Source organism: Schistocerca gregaria, chromosome 6, assembly GCF_023897955.1.
Source record: "Schistocerca gregaria isolate iqSchGreg1 chromosome 6, iqSchGreg1.2, whole genome shotgun sequence".
NCBI lineage: Eukaryota > Metazoa > Arthropoda > Insecta > Orthoptera > Acrididae > Schistocerca > Schistocerca gregaria.
Genome location: NC_064925.1, coordinates 229601446 through 229617858, shown reverse-complemented (window position 1 = coordinate 229617858; position 16413 = coordinate 229601446). Strand labels below are relative to the sequence as shown.

The following is a 16413-nucleotide window of genomic DNA, read 5'->3' as shown; positions in this document are numbered from 1 at the left end:
CGCTCAGAGCGTCGTTGCGCGAAAGTGGTAGGGAGACATGATATAAGAACAAACAGACACCACCATGAATGATTAGACGCTTACAAAACAGCTCACTTGTCTTGGGAGATCCTGCATGTCTTTTACAAATCCAACATGGCATGGGTCGCAAGAAGACGGGCGATAGTCAAGAACTGGTCGAACTAGTCAAGAACTTCTTTGATGAACGAATTTTCCTGCAGTTTGTTTTGTATCGTCAGTCCACTTTAGGTCGCTCCAGACGAATACCCCTAGTTATTTTACCGTTGTTATTGCTTACAGTAAATTATGGGAAACAGCTTCTTTTTTACATTGAAGTAAACCACTCACTGCACTAATCGTTGATCCTCATTTTGCAGTAGTTCCTGGAGTCACAACTATCGTATATTCAAAAACATTACCCGCGAACAGCTTCATGGAATTTGGTAGGCTGCGCTGAGAAATAACTATTAAGAAAAAAAATCGGTACGTGGCGCCGTCACATATTTAAATTGCATCGATGTTAGCCTATCAGCTCGTTACTTGTACCAATTCAAGCAGAAGGCCAGAGACTTTGAATCCAAACGTGTTCTTCGTTTGCTTTCCTCGAACAGAACAAACGTAGCTTTTGCTCACATAGCTAAAATTTATCAAATACGACGAAGGTACATTGTAACTAGCAATGAGCATTTGAACGAACGGTAGCTCACGGATCCACAGATGTCTGTGCATTACCTCATTTTAACGCGTACAAGTGTTTAAATCTGCTCATGCAACGACCTGACTGCGTAGCGTCAATGCTTGGAAACCACGAAACGTAACGAATTGTTATCTTAATAATTATTTCGTAGAACAACCTACCCTGCAAACTCCTTACAAGCTTTACACACTGTTTTTAATAATCCTGCATACAAGATGTAATGAAAAGTGTAAGTATAAAATTTCATCTCCGCCCCCCCCCCCCCCCCCACACACTCACAAAATGGTTCAAATGGCTCTGAGTACAATGGGACTTAACATCTGTGGTCATTAGTCCCCTAGAACTTAAAACTACTTAAACCTAACTAACCTAAGGACATCACACACATCCATGCCCGAGGCAGGATTCGAACCTGTGACTGTAGCAGTCGCGCGGCTCCGGCGCGGCCGGCTCCCCCCCCCCCCCCCCGCCCCCCCCGCCCCCCCCCACACACACACACATAAATGTAATTCTTTCCACAAATTGAAATGGGAAAAGGATAAAGGATTGTCTAAATGTCCTCTGAGATTAGCGGCAAAGTGTGGTGGTGCCCCGTCATGTTAGACGCATAATCACTGCTGATTGCCAGCAAATATTCTCCAACATTGCTGGCAGAATTTCACGGAGAAAATTATTGTAGTTTTCTGCACCAAACATGTTACTCAGAAGCTGCTGCCGAATCAGATGGTTGTGAACAATGTCAACCGCTACATTTACGACAAATTTCTGTTGGCGGTGAAACACAGGGGTTGCAAACCAAATTCCAAAGTCAGCGTGTTGCATACGAAACAGCCGAAATGTCTGTGAACACTGACCTAAGGAAAGTGCAGTGCCAGACCTTTCGAGGGTTACGGAATTCTGAATGTAGTCACAAAGGTGGTCCAATACTCGGTAAGGTAAAGCAACAAGAGATTACTCTTAGTGCCATAATTTACGGCGCTCTGGAAGTCTGGTACTCATAGCCGAGCAAAGCCAAGAGACTTTTTCCAGAATACCTGCTGATGTTTATAGAGGATGAGCTTTCTGATTTCTAATCACCCGCCGCGCGTACCAGCGGTTCCGCGCCATAGAGAGCACATTCCAACTATGGGGCGCGACTATGCTGCCGCTGGTTGTTGTCAGCGAATTGTGGTTTGTGACGTGATGTCGGACTCGGTTGCGCTCGTGAGTGATGCGCAGTGCGGGCCCCGACTTTGCTCACGTTGGCCGTTAGGGTTTGGTAAGAGACCTGTTACACGGCGGATATCCGACATGATTCCCGAGTATGCGTTATTGTAGCGTTCTTGGCCTCTTGTGTTCCTTGAGCGCCAAAAATTATTTCAATCGTATGTTTAGTTCTCTTTTTCTCTTTAAGGGATTCAGTTTGTTTGAAATAATGTACGGAGGCTCTGGTGTTTTGGAGAGTCTGATTCAATGGTTGTTTGGCCTTGGGAGTATGGATCTTTCCGTCGGCCCAGTGAGCTTGGAGCTGGTTAAACCGGTTAGACGAGGTAAGACAGGAGAAAACTTGAGTCCTGGTGCTGAGCAGAATCAAGGGTTTACAGTATCAGAAATAAAGCTCTAGTAAGTGTATGCTAAGCAGTAAATCCGACGGGAAAAAAGTTTTTAAAAATGTACACTACTGGCCATTAAAACTGCTACACCAAGAAGAAATGCAGATGATAAGCGAGTATTCATTGGACAAATATATTACACAAGAACTCACATGTGATTAGATTTTCACGCAATTTGGGTGAATAGATCCTGAGAAATCAGTACCCAGAACAACCACCTCTGGCTGTAATAACGGCCTTGACACGCCTGGGCATTGAGTCAAACAGAGCTTGGATGGCGTGTACAGGTACAGCTGCACATGCAGCTTCAACACGATACCACAGTTCATCAAGAGTAGCGACTGGCGTATTGTGACGAGCCAGTTGCTCGGCCACCATTTACCAGACGTCTTCAATTGGTGAGAGATCTGGAGAATGTGCTGGCCAGGGCAGCAGTCGAACATTTTCTGTATCCAGAATGGCCCGTGCAGGACCCGCAATATGCGGTCGTGCATTATCCTGCTGAAATGTAAGGTTTCACAGGGATCGAACGAAGGGTAGAGCCACGGGTCGTAACACATCTGAAATGTAACGTTCACTGTTCAAAGTGCCGTCAATACGAACAAGAGGTGACCGAGACGTGTAACCAATGGCACCCCGTACCATCACGCCGGGTGATACGCCAGTATGGCGTTGACGAATACACGCTTCCAACTTGCGTTCACCGCGATGTCGCCAAACATGGGTGCATCCATCATGATGCTGTAAACTGAGCCTGGATTCGTCCTAGCAAATTAAGTTTTTCTATTCGTGCACCCAGGTTCGTCGTTGAGTACACCATCGCAGACGCTCATGTCTGTGATGCAGCGTCAAGGGTAACCGCAGCCATGGTCTTCGAGTTGATAGTCCACGCTGCTGCAAACGTCGTCGAACTGTTCATGCAGATGGTTGTTGTCTTGCAAACGTCCCCATCTGGTGACTCAGGGATCGAGACGTGGCTGCACGATCCGTTTTAGCCATGCGGGTAAGATGCTTGTCATCTCGACTGCTAGTGATACGTTCCGTATTACCCTCCTGAACCCACCGATTCCATATTCTGCTACCAGTCATTGGATCTCGACTAACGCGAGGAGCAATGTCTCGATACGATAAACCGCAATCGCGATAGGCGACTTTTCTTCAATTTATACATCTGGCGCTGAACAGGCTTAGTTTTGAAGAGCAGCGATTGGCGTTTCTTAATTTATTAATTTTTGCCTTCAAGCTTTATCTGTCACTGGCCAAGTTTCTATATATTCGTCAGGATCCCGTTTTTAGATTTGAATTTTGGTAAAAGATTCTAGAATGCCATCTGTTGGGCTTTATCAGAATGATCACGTCCCATGTTGGTGCTGAAATGTGTATAATTCAGAATTAGACAGTTCTGTTATTTCTTATTCAAGTTCTATTTAAGGGTTCTGTGGACTCGTTTTTAAATTGTTAATGTAGTGTTTATGGTTTAGTCTGTTTTAAATTAATTAAGCCGCAGAAGGCGAGACGAAAATTCAAATCGGTTCTGTTGTTCATGAACGGATGGCGCGAACTAACCATTAATATTTTCGTAGGCCCTCGTATTTTCTGGGTGAAAGATCTACAGACCTAACCTCGATTCGAGTTCAATTTACGGTGCTGGAGGGAGACGGAAGGGAACAGAAGAAACGTGGACACTCTAGATAAAAGGCTGGTTTGCCTCAAGGACACTACAGAAAAAAGGTAATTATGTAGTCCTTAATTTCGAAATGTCATTCCACAGTCTACTACAGTGTCGACTAATAATGAAACGTTGATACGAAAAATATTCACAGACACTGACAATTTAATTGGTTTGTTCATTGTGCTGACGAGAAATGTTTACTCGAAACATGGATTTCCGTCACCCCGTTCCTTTCTCATGCATCAGTTTACACAAGGAATTAATTTTTTGATGCCGAATCTGCACTTAAACTCTATTTGGATGGTGTTTATATTATTATGCCTAATACTAACATAACTATACTAGTGTCACAAAAGATCTGTTATGTCTTTCGAGTCCATGATACCTACTCCAGAGAGATGGGAATTTCTCAGCAAACCGTAGCGCGGGCCTTTACTTACTTAGCAGCGATGCGTGGGCGCAGCCCGGCTGCGTGGTTCCGCCGTTGACGTAGAAGTCGGCGTGTCCGTTGGGCCCCCACTGACCCAGGATGCCGGCACCCGTGTGGATCACGTCGACGAAGTGCGCGTCGCTCGAGTCGAGGTCACGCGAGCTGTTGCTGCCCATGTAGAAGATGATGGTCGGATCCAGACCTGCGCAAACATCATCACATTTACTGTACGACCTGTAGCACACAGAATGCGTATGAAGTCTGGAGACCGATTAATAATTTATTATGTGGTGACGGAAAGTGCCATACCATGAAACCCAAGACCAAATTTTATAAAATTTGTGGAGACATTCATCATATGAGTACTAAATCATAATGAGCCTCATACTGGTGAGAACTAACATCCACCAACTAATGAGGTTTGACCCCAAAACGCCCGAATACAATGACGTATTCGTTGTGAGATGGAAGCAAAAAAAGACTGTCATCTTGAAGTTCTTGTCACCTGAAAGACACACTGTATCAGACAATGGAGCCTGCTTGCTGAATGTTCGTATGAAAGTGTACATCTCCATGGACATGTCATATGGATGAAAAAACAGGGGATTAGGGAGGCTAGTCAAGCATTGGTGTGTTCCTTAAGTTGTTTGTGCTGGGTACTGTACGAGGTGCATTCAAGTTCTAAGGCCTCCGATTTTTTTTTCTCCGGACTGGAAAGAGATAGAAACATGCGCATTGTTTTAAAATGAGGCCGCGTTCATTGTCAATACGTCCCAGAGATGGCAGCAGCGTACGGCAGATAGAATTTTACCGCCAGCGGCGAGAATGAGAACTGTTTTAAATACTTAAAATGGTGACGTTTTCCTTACTTGAACAGCGTGCAATCCTTCGTTTTCTGAATTTGCGTGCTGTGAAACCAATTGAAATTCACCGACAGTTGAAGGAGACATGTGGTGACGGAGTTATGGATGTGTCGAAAGTGCGTTCGTGGGTGCGACAGTTTAATGAAGGCAGAACATCGTGTGATAATAAACCGAAACAACCTCGGGCTCGCACAAGCCCATCTGACGACATCGAGAAGGTGGAGAAAATTGTTTTGGGGGATCGCCGAATAACTGTTGAACAGATCGCCTCAAGAGTTGGCATTTCTGTGGGTTCTGTGCACACAATCCTGCATGACGACCTGAAAATGCGAAAAGTGTCATCCAGGTGGGTGCCACGAATGCTGACGGATGACCATATGGCTGCCTGTGTGGCATGTTGCCAAGCAATGATGACGCGCAACGACAGCATGAATGGGACTTTCCTTCCGTCGGTTGTGACAATGGATGAGACGTGGATGCCATTTTTCAATCCAGAAACAAAGCGCCAGTCATCTCAATGGAAGCACACAGATTCACCGCCACCAAAAAAATTTCGGGTAACCGTCAGTACTGAAAAAATGATGGTGTCCATGTTCTGGGACAGCGAGGGCGTAATCCTTACCCATTGCGTTCCAAAGGGCACTACGGTAACAGGTGCATCCTACGAAAATGTTTTGAAGTACTAATTCCTTCCTGCACTGCAACAAAAACGTCCGGGAAAGGCTGCGCGTGTGCTGTTTCACCAAGACAACGCACCCGCACATAGAGCTAACGTTACGCAACAGTTTCTTCGTGATAACAACTTTGAAGTGATTTCTGATGCTCCCTACTCACCTGACCTGGCTCCTAGTGACTTTTGGCTTTTTCCAACAATGAAAGACACTCTCCGCGGCCGCACATTCACCAGCCGTGTTGCTATTGCCTCAGCGATTTTCCAGTGGTCAAAACAGACTCCTAAAGAAGCCTTCGCCGCTGCCATGGAATCATGGCGTCAGCGTTGTGAAAAATGTGTACGTCTGCAGAGCGAATACGTCGAGAAGTAACGCCAGTTTCATCGATTTCGGGTGAGTAGTTAATTCGAAAAAAAATTGGAGGCCTTAGAACTTGAATGCAACTCGTAATGTGGGTTCTAGCATTGTTGTTGTTGTTGTTGTCTTCATTCCTGAGACTGGTCTGATGCAGCTCTCCATGCTACTCTATCCTGTGCAAGCTGCTTCATCTCCCAGTACCTGCTGCAACCTACATCCTTCTGAATCTGCTTAGTGTATTCATCTCTTGGTCTCCCTCTACGATTTTTACCCTCCACGCTGCCCTCCAATGCTAAATTTGTGATCCCTTGATGGCTCAAAACATGTCCTACCAACCGATCCCTTCTTCTAGTCAAGTTGTGCCACAAACTTCTCTTCTCCCCAATACTATTCAGTTACGTGATCTACCCATCTAATCTTCAGCATTCTTCTGTAGCATCACATTTCGAAAGCTTCTATTCTCTTCTTGTCCAAACTAGTTATCGTTCATGTTTCATTTCCATACATGGCTACACTCCAAACAAATACTTTCATAAACGACTTCCTGATACATAAATCTATATTCGATGTTAACAAATTTCTCTTCTTGAGAAACGCTTTCTTTGCCATTGCCAGTCAACATTTTATATCCTCTCTACTTCGACCATCATCAGTTATTTTACTTCCTAAATAGCAAAACTCCTTTTCTACTTTAAGTGTCTCATTTCCTAATCTAATTCCCTCAGCATCATTATCCTGCTTGAATACGCCATTTGGTACTCTGGCTACGAAGAGTACGATAACAGTGTTTACAGTTCTTGTCGTACACTGGCAGACATTGAGCCTCCCTTCAACAAAATCCAGGTCAGTCCAGCCCTGATATCCAATTGCTCCCCATACTATTATTCAAGGAGTTTGAGAGGTACTGCTCTACAGAACCGCTGCTTCATTTTGCCTTAGACGAGAGTCGACAGCATTGATGTTGACCTGACCGCCAAGAAAAGAAGCGAAACTCATCGCTGAGCATCACAGAATGTCACCTGTCAATATCCCACTTGACTCTCACTCTACACCATACAAGTCTGTGGTACGCTGTCAGTGGTAAACGACGCATGGGAATTTGAGACATCAATCCAGCTTCCATTAATCTACTGCCCAAGGTTCATGTTCACTACTTGCAAAATATATACAGGTTACAGAAGTCGTCATCCGTCTATTCGTCAGAGCAAACCGAACAATCATACGATCTTCTCGGGATGCAGCTTATCTGGAAGGACCTGTTCCTGTCCTTTTCGTCACACGATTGCTCTGGCAACGGAATGGCCCCGTCCAACATGTCGAACCGACCTGAAATTCACTCCTGGAAATGGAAAAAAGAACACATTGACACCGGTGTGTCAGACCCACCATACTTGCTCCGGACACTGCGAGAGGGCTGTACAAGCAATGATCACACGCACGGCACAGCGGACACACCAGGAACCGCGGTGTTGGCCGTCGAATGGCGCTAGCTGCGCAGCATTTGTGCACCGCCGCCGTCAGTGTCAGCCAGTCTGCCGTGGCATACGGAGCTCCATCGCAGTCTTTAACACAGGCAGCATGCCGCGACAGCGTGGACGTGAACCGTATGTGCAGTTGACGGACTTTGAGCGAGGGCGTATAGTGGGCATGCGGGAGGCCGGGTGGACGTAGCGCCGAATTGCTCAACACGTGGGGCGTGAGGTCTCCACAGTACATCGATGTTGTCGCCAGTGGTCGGCGGAAGGTGCACGTGCCCGTCGACCTGGGACCGGACCGCAGCGACGCACGGATCCACGCCAAGACCGTAGGATCCTACGCAGTGCCGTAGGGGACCGCACCGCCACTTCCCATCAAATTAGGGACACTGTTGCTCCTGGGGTATCGGCGAGGACCATTCTCCATGAAGCTGGGCTACGGTCCCGCACACCGTTAGGCCGTCTTCCGCTCACGCCCCAACATCGTGCAGCCCGCCTCCAGTGGTGTCGCGACAGGCGTGAATGGAGGGACGAATGGAGACGTGTCGTCTTCAGCGATGAGAGTCGCTTCTGCCTTGGTGCCAATGATGGTCGTATGCGTGTTTGGCGCCGTGCAGGTGAGTGCCGCAATCAGGGCTGCATACGACCGAGGCACACAGGGCCAACACCCGGCATCATGGTGTGGGGAGCGATCTCCTACACTGGCCGTACACCTCTGGTGATCGTCGAGGGGACACTGAATAGTGCACGGTACATCCAAACCGTCATCGAACCCATCGTTCTACCATTCCTAGACCGGCAAGGGAACTTGCTGTTCCAATAGGACAATGCACGTCCGCATGTATCCCGTGCCACCCAACGTGCTCTAGAAGGTGTAAGTCAACTACCCTGGCCAGCAAGATCTCCGGATCTGTCCCCCATTGAGCATGTTTGGGACTGGATGAAGCGTCGTCTCACGCGGTCTGCACGTCAAGCACGAACGCTGGTCCAACTGAGGCGCCAGGTGGAAATGGCATGGCAAGCCGTTCCACAGGACTACATCCAGCATCTCTACGATCGTTTCCATGGGAGAATAGCAGCCTGCATTGCTGGGAAAGGTAGATACAAACTGTACTAGTGCCGACGTTGTGCATGCTCTGTTGCCTGTGTCTATGTGCCTGTGGTTCTGTCAGTGTGATCATGTGATTTATCTGACCCCAGGAATGTGTCAATAAAGTTTCCCCTTCCTGGGACAATGAATTCACGGTGTTCTTATTTCAATTTCCAGGAGTGTATTTTATGCCGGAGGAATACAATGAAAGAAATCTACTGTCAAAATTTTAGCGGCTGAGACACACAGCAAGTATTTTTCAAAAGTTGTTGAAGGTAATCGTTTCTTTTCGCACGAAGAACCGCTTATGGCAGCAGTTTCTACATCCCTTCCTGCCTAGCGCACGATCGGCCGTGACAAGAAGACATAGCGCCGCAGAGTGCAATATCTGACGCACCTAAATCATACAAAAAATATCACGTATCATTATTGTTCTGAGTAAGAGGCAGTTCATACCAACAGCTAAACTGTTGCATATATTCTTACGAAGGTGATTAACAGAGGGAAGTAAAAGCAGTGTTTGATATTATAACAGACTTCCAATAACCGTGGCGTTAATTTATCGAAATGAAATATTTCTTACACGTTTATCATTTTATAACAATCACTGTAGCACAGTTTTTATGACAATTTCTGAATAATGTATATTTTCGTAACAGTGAGCTCCTTGTTTACTCTACATAGTGTCATCTGAATGACGAACACAAATGTTTTCCTTACACCAGGCACACCTGACTAAAGACAAATCGATAGTTTGAGGTACTTCACAGTAATTATTAATTTTACTTGGACACAGTTTCGATGGAGTAAAAATGGTCCTGGCCATTGCTCTGCTTATTGGGCTGCATACCGAGCATACTTAAAACAATTCGTAAAGCTTGCCGATGCAAACTGATGACGCACAAATGTCTGAAATTTAAGATGGTGGTGGGGATTAGTGTTTAACGTCCCGTCGACAACGAGGTCATTAGAGACGGAGCGCAAGATCGGGTTAGGGAAGAATTGGGAAGGAAATCGGCCGTGCCCTTTCAAAGGAACCATCCCGGCATTTGCCTGAAACGATGTAGGGAAATCACGGAAAACCTAAATCAGGATGGCCGGAGACGGGATTGAACCGTCGTCCTCCCGAAAGAGAGTCCAGTGTGCTAACTACTGCGCCACCTCGCTCGGTTGAAATTTAAGAGTACTGCTCTCCTTATTACCCTAAAATGACGTGCAGCTATCAAAATTCATAATATCCAACAATTTACTAAAAATTATTTTTCCACAGTTAAAAAAATTCTTTATAGTGAGTCACATTGGTAGTTCCGGGTGGAACCTGAATCATATAAAGTCTTTTCGTTGTCCTCCTGAGACACATAGGTACAGTTAAGTCCTTGCAAGAGTCCAGCAAAAGCAATGAATTAATTTCTGCAAGTGGTTAGAAATTCATTGGACTCTATACAAAGGAAAAGCTAACAGTGTCAATATAATTACAGTAGGAAGAAAGGTGCTTTTCGTGCAGCCACAGAACGTCGCTTTACGACTTAAACTGTGCGCAGTAGGCTGCATGATGCGAAATTTCAGTCCCGGCGTCCATAGTGAGGTCCTTTACAACCACGACACCACGCAGCGTTGTACAGATGGGCCCAACAACATGCTGAATAGCCCGCTCATGATTGGCATCACGATCTCTTCACCAATGAGTGTCGCATATGTCTTCAATCAGACAGTCATGGGAGACGTGTTTGGAGGCAACCCGATCAGGGTGAACGCCTTAGTCACACTGTCCAGCGAGTGCAGCAAGGTGGATGTTCCCTACTGTTTTGGGGTGGCATTTGTAGGGCCGACGTACGCTTCTAGTGGTCATGGAAGGCGTCGTAAAGGCTATATGATACGTGAATGCCATCCTCCGACCGATAGTGCAATCATATCAGCAGCATATTGGTGAGGCATCATCTTGACGGACGACAATTCTCGCCCCTATGGTGCACATCTTGTGAATGACCTCCTTCAGGATAACGACATTGCTCGACTAGAGTGACCAGTATGTTCTCCAGACATGAACCCTATCGAACATGCCTGGGCTGTTTATGGACGACGTGACTCACCAACTACTCTGAGGGATCTACGCCGAATTTCCCTAGAGGAGTGGGACAATCTGGACCAACAATGCCTTGCTGAACTTTTGGGTAGTATGCCATGGCGAATACAGGCATGCATCAATGCAAAATGACGTGCTTCTGGGTATTAGAGGTACCGATGTGTGCAGAAATCTGGACCACCACCTCTGAAGGTCTCGCTGAATGGTGGTACAACATGCATGTATGGTGTTCCTGAGTAATAAAAAGGGCGGAAATGATGTTTATGTTGATCTCTATTCCAATTTTCTATACAGGTTCTGGATGCAAAACTTTTTTGATGTGTGTATAATGCAATAATGCTTATTAACAGCTTTTGTGATTAATGAAACGCTTCATTTAACAGCGAGAAATGGTATATGTATAAATTCCACGGAATTGCAAAAATGATAAAGTAGGCAAAACTAAAATAATTTTCATGAAATATTTTCACATGTCGGATTATGGAATATAAATCTGACGATGTTTGGAAGAAAGACAATGTTGCTGGCGTTTGCTGTACAGTCGATTCCGACAGTGAACATGAGCTCAAGTGAACACGAATATGAAGAAAATTCGGACGTAGTCTGTACTTTTGATTAATACTACGAGCAACTTAAACTGTAACGATAACATGGATAATGTTGTGGGATAGGCAAACCAAAGAGTGCATTTTATTGCTAGAATGCATATAATGTGCAACAGATCTACTAATTGGAGTGCCTACACTACGCTTGTCCGTACTTTTGAAGTACTGCTATGCGGTATGGGAACCTTGCTAGGCACGGTTGACGGTGAACATCGATAAAGTTCAAAGAAGGATAGCTCGTTTTGTATTACTGCGAAATTGGGATCTGAGGGTTACGGATATTATATGCAAGTTGAGGTTAAATAAAGTAGTTTTTCGTTGCGGATCTTTTCGCGTAATTTAAATCTCCAGAGTTCTCCTCCGATTACGAAAATATTTTGTTAACACCCACCTACATAGGGAAGAATGATCACTATTAAAAAGGAAGAGAAATTAGAACTCGCATGAAATGATTAACGTGTTCCTTTTTACAGCGTGCTGTTAGAAAATGGAACGGTAGAGAAATAGTGAAAGTGGTTCGATGAATCCTCTGCCAGACACTTAAGTGTGAATTATAGAGTAGTCGTGTAGATTTAGATGTCGATATAGTTAAGGGAGAGCAGATGGAGATTTCATCCTCGTACTTTCCGAAGGCGAGTCCAGTATACTGTAGAGTTTGTTTTCAGATGATGTGATGTAATTACTGGATGATAAAAAGCAGACTACATCCTTATTTTTAAGGTGGTGATGGAACTGTCACCGCGATCCCGTCATTTGCTCTTGGTGATCAGTTCTACATTGAAGCTGCGGTGTGACATCTTAAGAGCAAGAAAATTTAGCAAAACAAAGGGTATCAGGGTGAGTTACGGTGGGAACGATAGCTATGTGTGTCGTCTATAATCGAGGCAGGTTATAAATATTTGGCGTATAAGAACTCAACGTGGAAGCGCACAAATGATGTATGGAGATGCACTGGCGTGACTAAGCACCAAGTGTGGCTATTAGGTAACAGAATTCAGAATGGCTGTAATCATCACTTTCAACCAGGGAATTGCACATTACATGAGATGGAACAAATGATGAACCTGCATCACTTGTTTCGTGTACGGTGTTAGAGACGACTGACAGCTGTGTTATTGCGGAGACTGAGTGCTTGCACAACTTTCACGCACAATTACCAAAAGATAACTTTTTGACGGCCAAAGAAAAGATAATAAAGCAGAGCATCTGTAATCCCTTGTGAAACAGACGATTTGTTAAATGTATCTCTGTGCTACCTCAGAGGTTTTAGAGCACCGTGTTGTTTCGACAGGTACATGGCTGAAAGTATGTTAATTAGAGCCGCCTTCTTGGACAGCTAGTGACAGAGAAAGCACAGTCACGGAGTGTGTTACGCAACTACAGCGGCTCTTCGTGGCTAGCAAATGAGCCCATCGCCATGAGCATCTGATGAAAACCTGCAGCTGCTTAAATTGCCCTCTCTCTCCCTCTCTCTCTCTCTCTCTCTCTCTCTCTCTCTCTCTCTCTCTCTCAACATCACCTCGGAAGTACATGTGAGTGGATTTCAAAACGTAAGTTATACATTACGGTGTGCCCAGCAACTTTTATTAAAAACTTCACTGCACTTGAAGTTACACAGATACGCGAAGCTATTTTTCGGTATAAACACTAAGTCTTTGTAATCAACGATAGGAAAATTCTGCCAATCGTTCAATTTCTCGACGACAGAAATCGGTGCCATGGCCACGGAGCCTTTCGATGACCACTGCGTGAACGACCTCCCGATCGGAAAACCTGCGATTGCTGCGAATCGGTTGATCAGCCGGCCGACCGATGTCATCTGTAACCGACGTCGACGACTTTCTTTCCCGACCAGTGTCACACACATTTGGCACCATTTTACTACGGCTGAACGCGACACTTCATTTGGTTCAACCACAGTTTTAATTTCAGGGTCGATCTGCGCGCCATTTAGGCATTTTCCCAGCAGTAATCTTGCCGACCTGCGTGCTTCAAAATGGCTCTGAGTACTATGGGATTTAATTCCTAAGGTCATCAGTCCCCGAGAGCTTAGAACTACTTAAACCTAACTAACCTAAGGACATCATACACATCCATGCCCGAGGCAGGATTCGAACCTGCGACCGTAGCAGTCACGCGGTTCCAGAATGTAGCGCCTAGAACCGCTCGGCCACCCCGGCCGGCCTGCGTGCTTCAACTATGGAATACATTTCCAGCTGCCTTGCCAATTAACTCATACTCTGTGATGTGACTGTTATCCGTATCGCAACAGAACTGCGTATCCAGAGAACACAGAGCACGTAATCTCTTCTGATAATGTGCCACTCTTGCACACTTTTGCCAGTACCAGATGCTTCTTATCTCCTCCTTCCTACGTTTGTCATGGGTTGCTTTTCTGCCTAAGTAGTAGAATTTCTTAACTTCATCTACTTCGTGATCACCAATTCTGATGTTAAGTTTCTAGCTGTTCTTGTTTATGCTACTTCTCATTACTTTCTTCCTCGATTTACTCTTATCCCATATTCTGTACTCATTAGGCTGTTCATACCATTCAACTAGTTCTGTAATTTTTCTTCGTTTTCACTGAGGATAGCAATTTCATGAGCGAATGTTATCACTGATACCTCTCCTTGAATTTTAATCCTTTTCTTCAACCTTTCTTTTATTTCCGACATTGCTACATCGATGTATAGATTAAATAGTTGCGGCGAAAGACTACAGCCCTGCCTTATACCCTTTTTCATCCGAGCACTTCGTTCTTGGTTTTCAATTCTTACAGTTCCTTCCTGGTTCTTGTACATATTGTATGTTATCCGTTTTTACATATAACTTACCGCTATTTTTCGCAGAATTTCCAACATCTTGCACCATTTTACAATGTCGAACACTTTTTCTATGTAGACGAATCCTATGAATGTGTCTTGATTTTTTTCTTTTTTTTTCAGACTTGCTTCCATTATCAACCGTAACGAAAAAACTGTTTTTCCAGTGCTTTTATCCTTCCTCTAGACCCAAATTGGACGTCATAACAGATCCTCAGTTTTGTTTTCCATTCTTCTGTATATTATTTTCAGCAACCAGGTTATTGAGCTGTTAATGGCTCTGAGCACTATGCGACTTAACTTCTGAGGTCATCAGTCGCCTAGAACTTAGAGCTAATTAAACCTAACTAACCTAAGGACATCACACACATCCATGTCCGAGGCAGGATGCGAACCTGCGACCGTAGCGGTCGCTCGGTTTCAGATTGTAGCGCCTAGAACCGCACGTCCACTCCGGCCGGCATTGAGCTATTAAACTGATGGTGCGATAATTCTCGCACTTGTCAGCTCTTGCTATCTATCCATGGTTTGCTCGCATTTACCTTCCATGTCAATGTGTTTCTCTTTCCAACTTCTTTGATTGCTCTTTTTAGAGATGTTCATTCCTCTTCAACTGAACAACCTACTGCCGGTAAACCATCATTCTGCAACAGAATAGTTTCGTGGACCACGACCTTATATCCAGAAAGGTTTACCAGCAGCAAACTTATCCGGTCGTAAAAGCCTTCATTCTGTTATATAGCATCAGGGTGCTTCAATCGTATCTCTTTATTCCTTAGTACTTGCGCATCCCACTTCGTTATTGCTAGCTAGTCTCTTAAACTTCAGCTTCATCTTCGTCATTACTAAACTGTGATCTAAATCTATATCTTTTCCTAAGTACGCCTTACAATCTAATGTCTGATATCGACATCTGTGCCGGACTATAACGTAATGTAACTAAAATCTTCACGTATCTCTGTTCTAGGCGTTTCAATCCGAATCCGCGCTACGAATCTTGCTTCAGGCATGGTTGTGTGTGATGTCCTTAGATTAGTTAGGTTTAAGTAGTTCTAAGTGTAGGGAACTGATGACTCAGATGTTAAATCCCATAGTGCTTAGAGCCATTTGTACCATTTTCACGTGCAGCCCGGCCTCTTGCAAGCACACCTCCTCCTTTTCTGATTCTTGAACAGATCTGAAATTTATTGCATAACTAAGTTAGCCTTTCTCCTCTCTTATTCCTACTACTAAGCCGATATTCTTCCCTTACAATCGCATTCCAGTCCCGAACAACTATTAGATTTTCATCCCTTTTTACGTAATGAATTACCCGTTCGATATTCTCATACGTTTCTCTATCTGTTCATCTTCTGCTTTATACATCAGCTTGTGTACCCCACTATTGACGTCAATGATGGTTTACTATCGATTCTGATGTAAAAAACCCCATCACTGTACTATTCGCAGTAACTCACTCTCTGCCCTCCCTTGCTGTTCATGATGAATCCTACTCCCGTTATATTATTTTCCCGTGATTTTGACATTAGACTAATTCGTCTGTCCAGAACTCTTTGTCTTGTTTGCATTTGACTTTAGTGATTCACACTATAACTAGATTGAGCCTTTGGATTTCCCTTTTCAGGTTTTCTAGCTTCCCTACAAACTTCTAACATTCCACGTACCGAGTCGTAGAACGTCATCCTTTTGTTGCTTTTTCTCGAAGTCACTTCCTCCTTGGCAGTCCCCTCCCGGAGACCCGAATGAGGAACTACTCCGTAATCTTTTGCCAATAGAAAAATCATTATGATTCTTTTCCAAGTAGGGCCACATGACCTGTGGATACACATTGTGTCTTTAATGCAGTGGTTTCCATTGCCTTCTGCATCCTCATGCAATCGATCACTGCTCATTCTTCTTTCTTTTGGGAGCTGTTTACCACTCAAAATACAAGAGTGTGGCCTGAAAGTCTATCCATTCCTCCGCTTTCCCCACCAATGAATTGTTATTGTTGTGGTCTTCAGTCCTGAGACTGGTTTGATGCAGCTCTCCATGCTACTCTATCCTGTACAAGCTT

The 16413-nt window shown here is 44.7% G+C and overlaps 1 protein-coding gene across 1 annotated transcript in view; it reads right to left on the bottom strand.

Annotated features, from left to right (window-relative positions):
* The window catches only part of LOC126278972 (inactive pancreatic lipase-related protein 1), a 216666-nt gene that overhangs the window by 14070 nt on the left and 186183 nt on the right, over positions 1 to 16413 (bottom strand). Inside the window, exon 6 of the mRNA XM_049979267.1 lies at positions 4402 to 4593. Within this exon, the coding sequence (XP_049835224.1) occupies positions 4402 to 4593 (192 nt within the window). The remainder of the gene's footprint in view (positions 1 to 4401; positions 4594 to 16413) is intronic.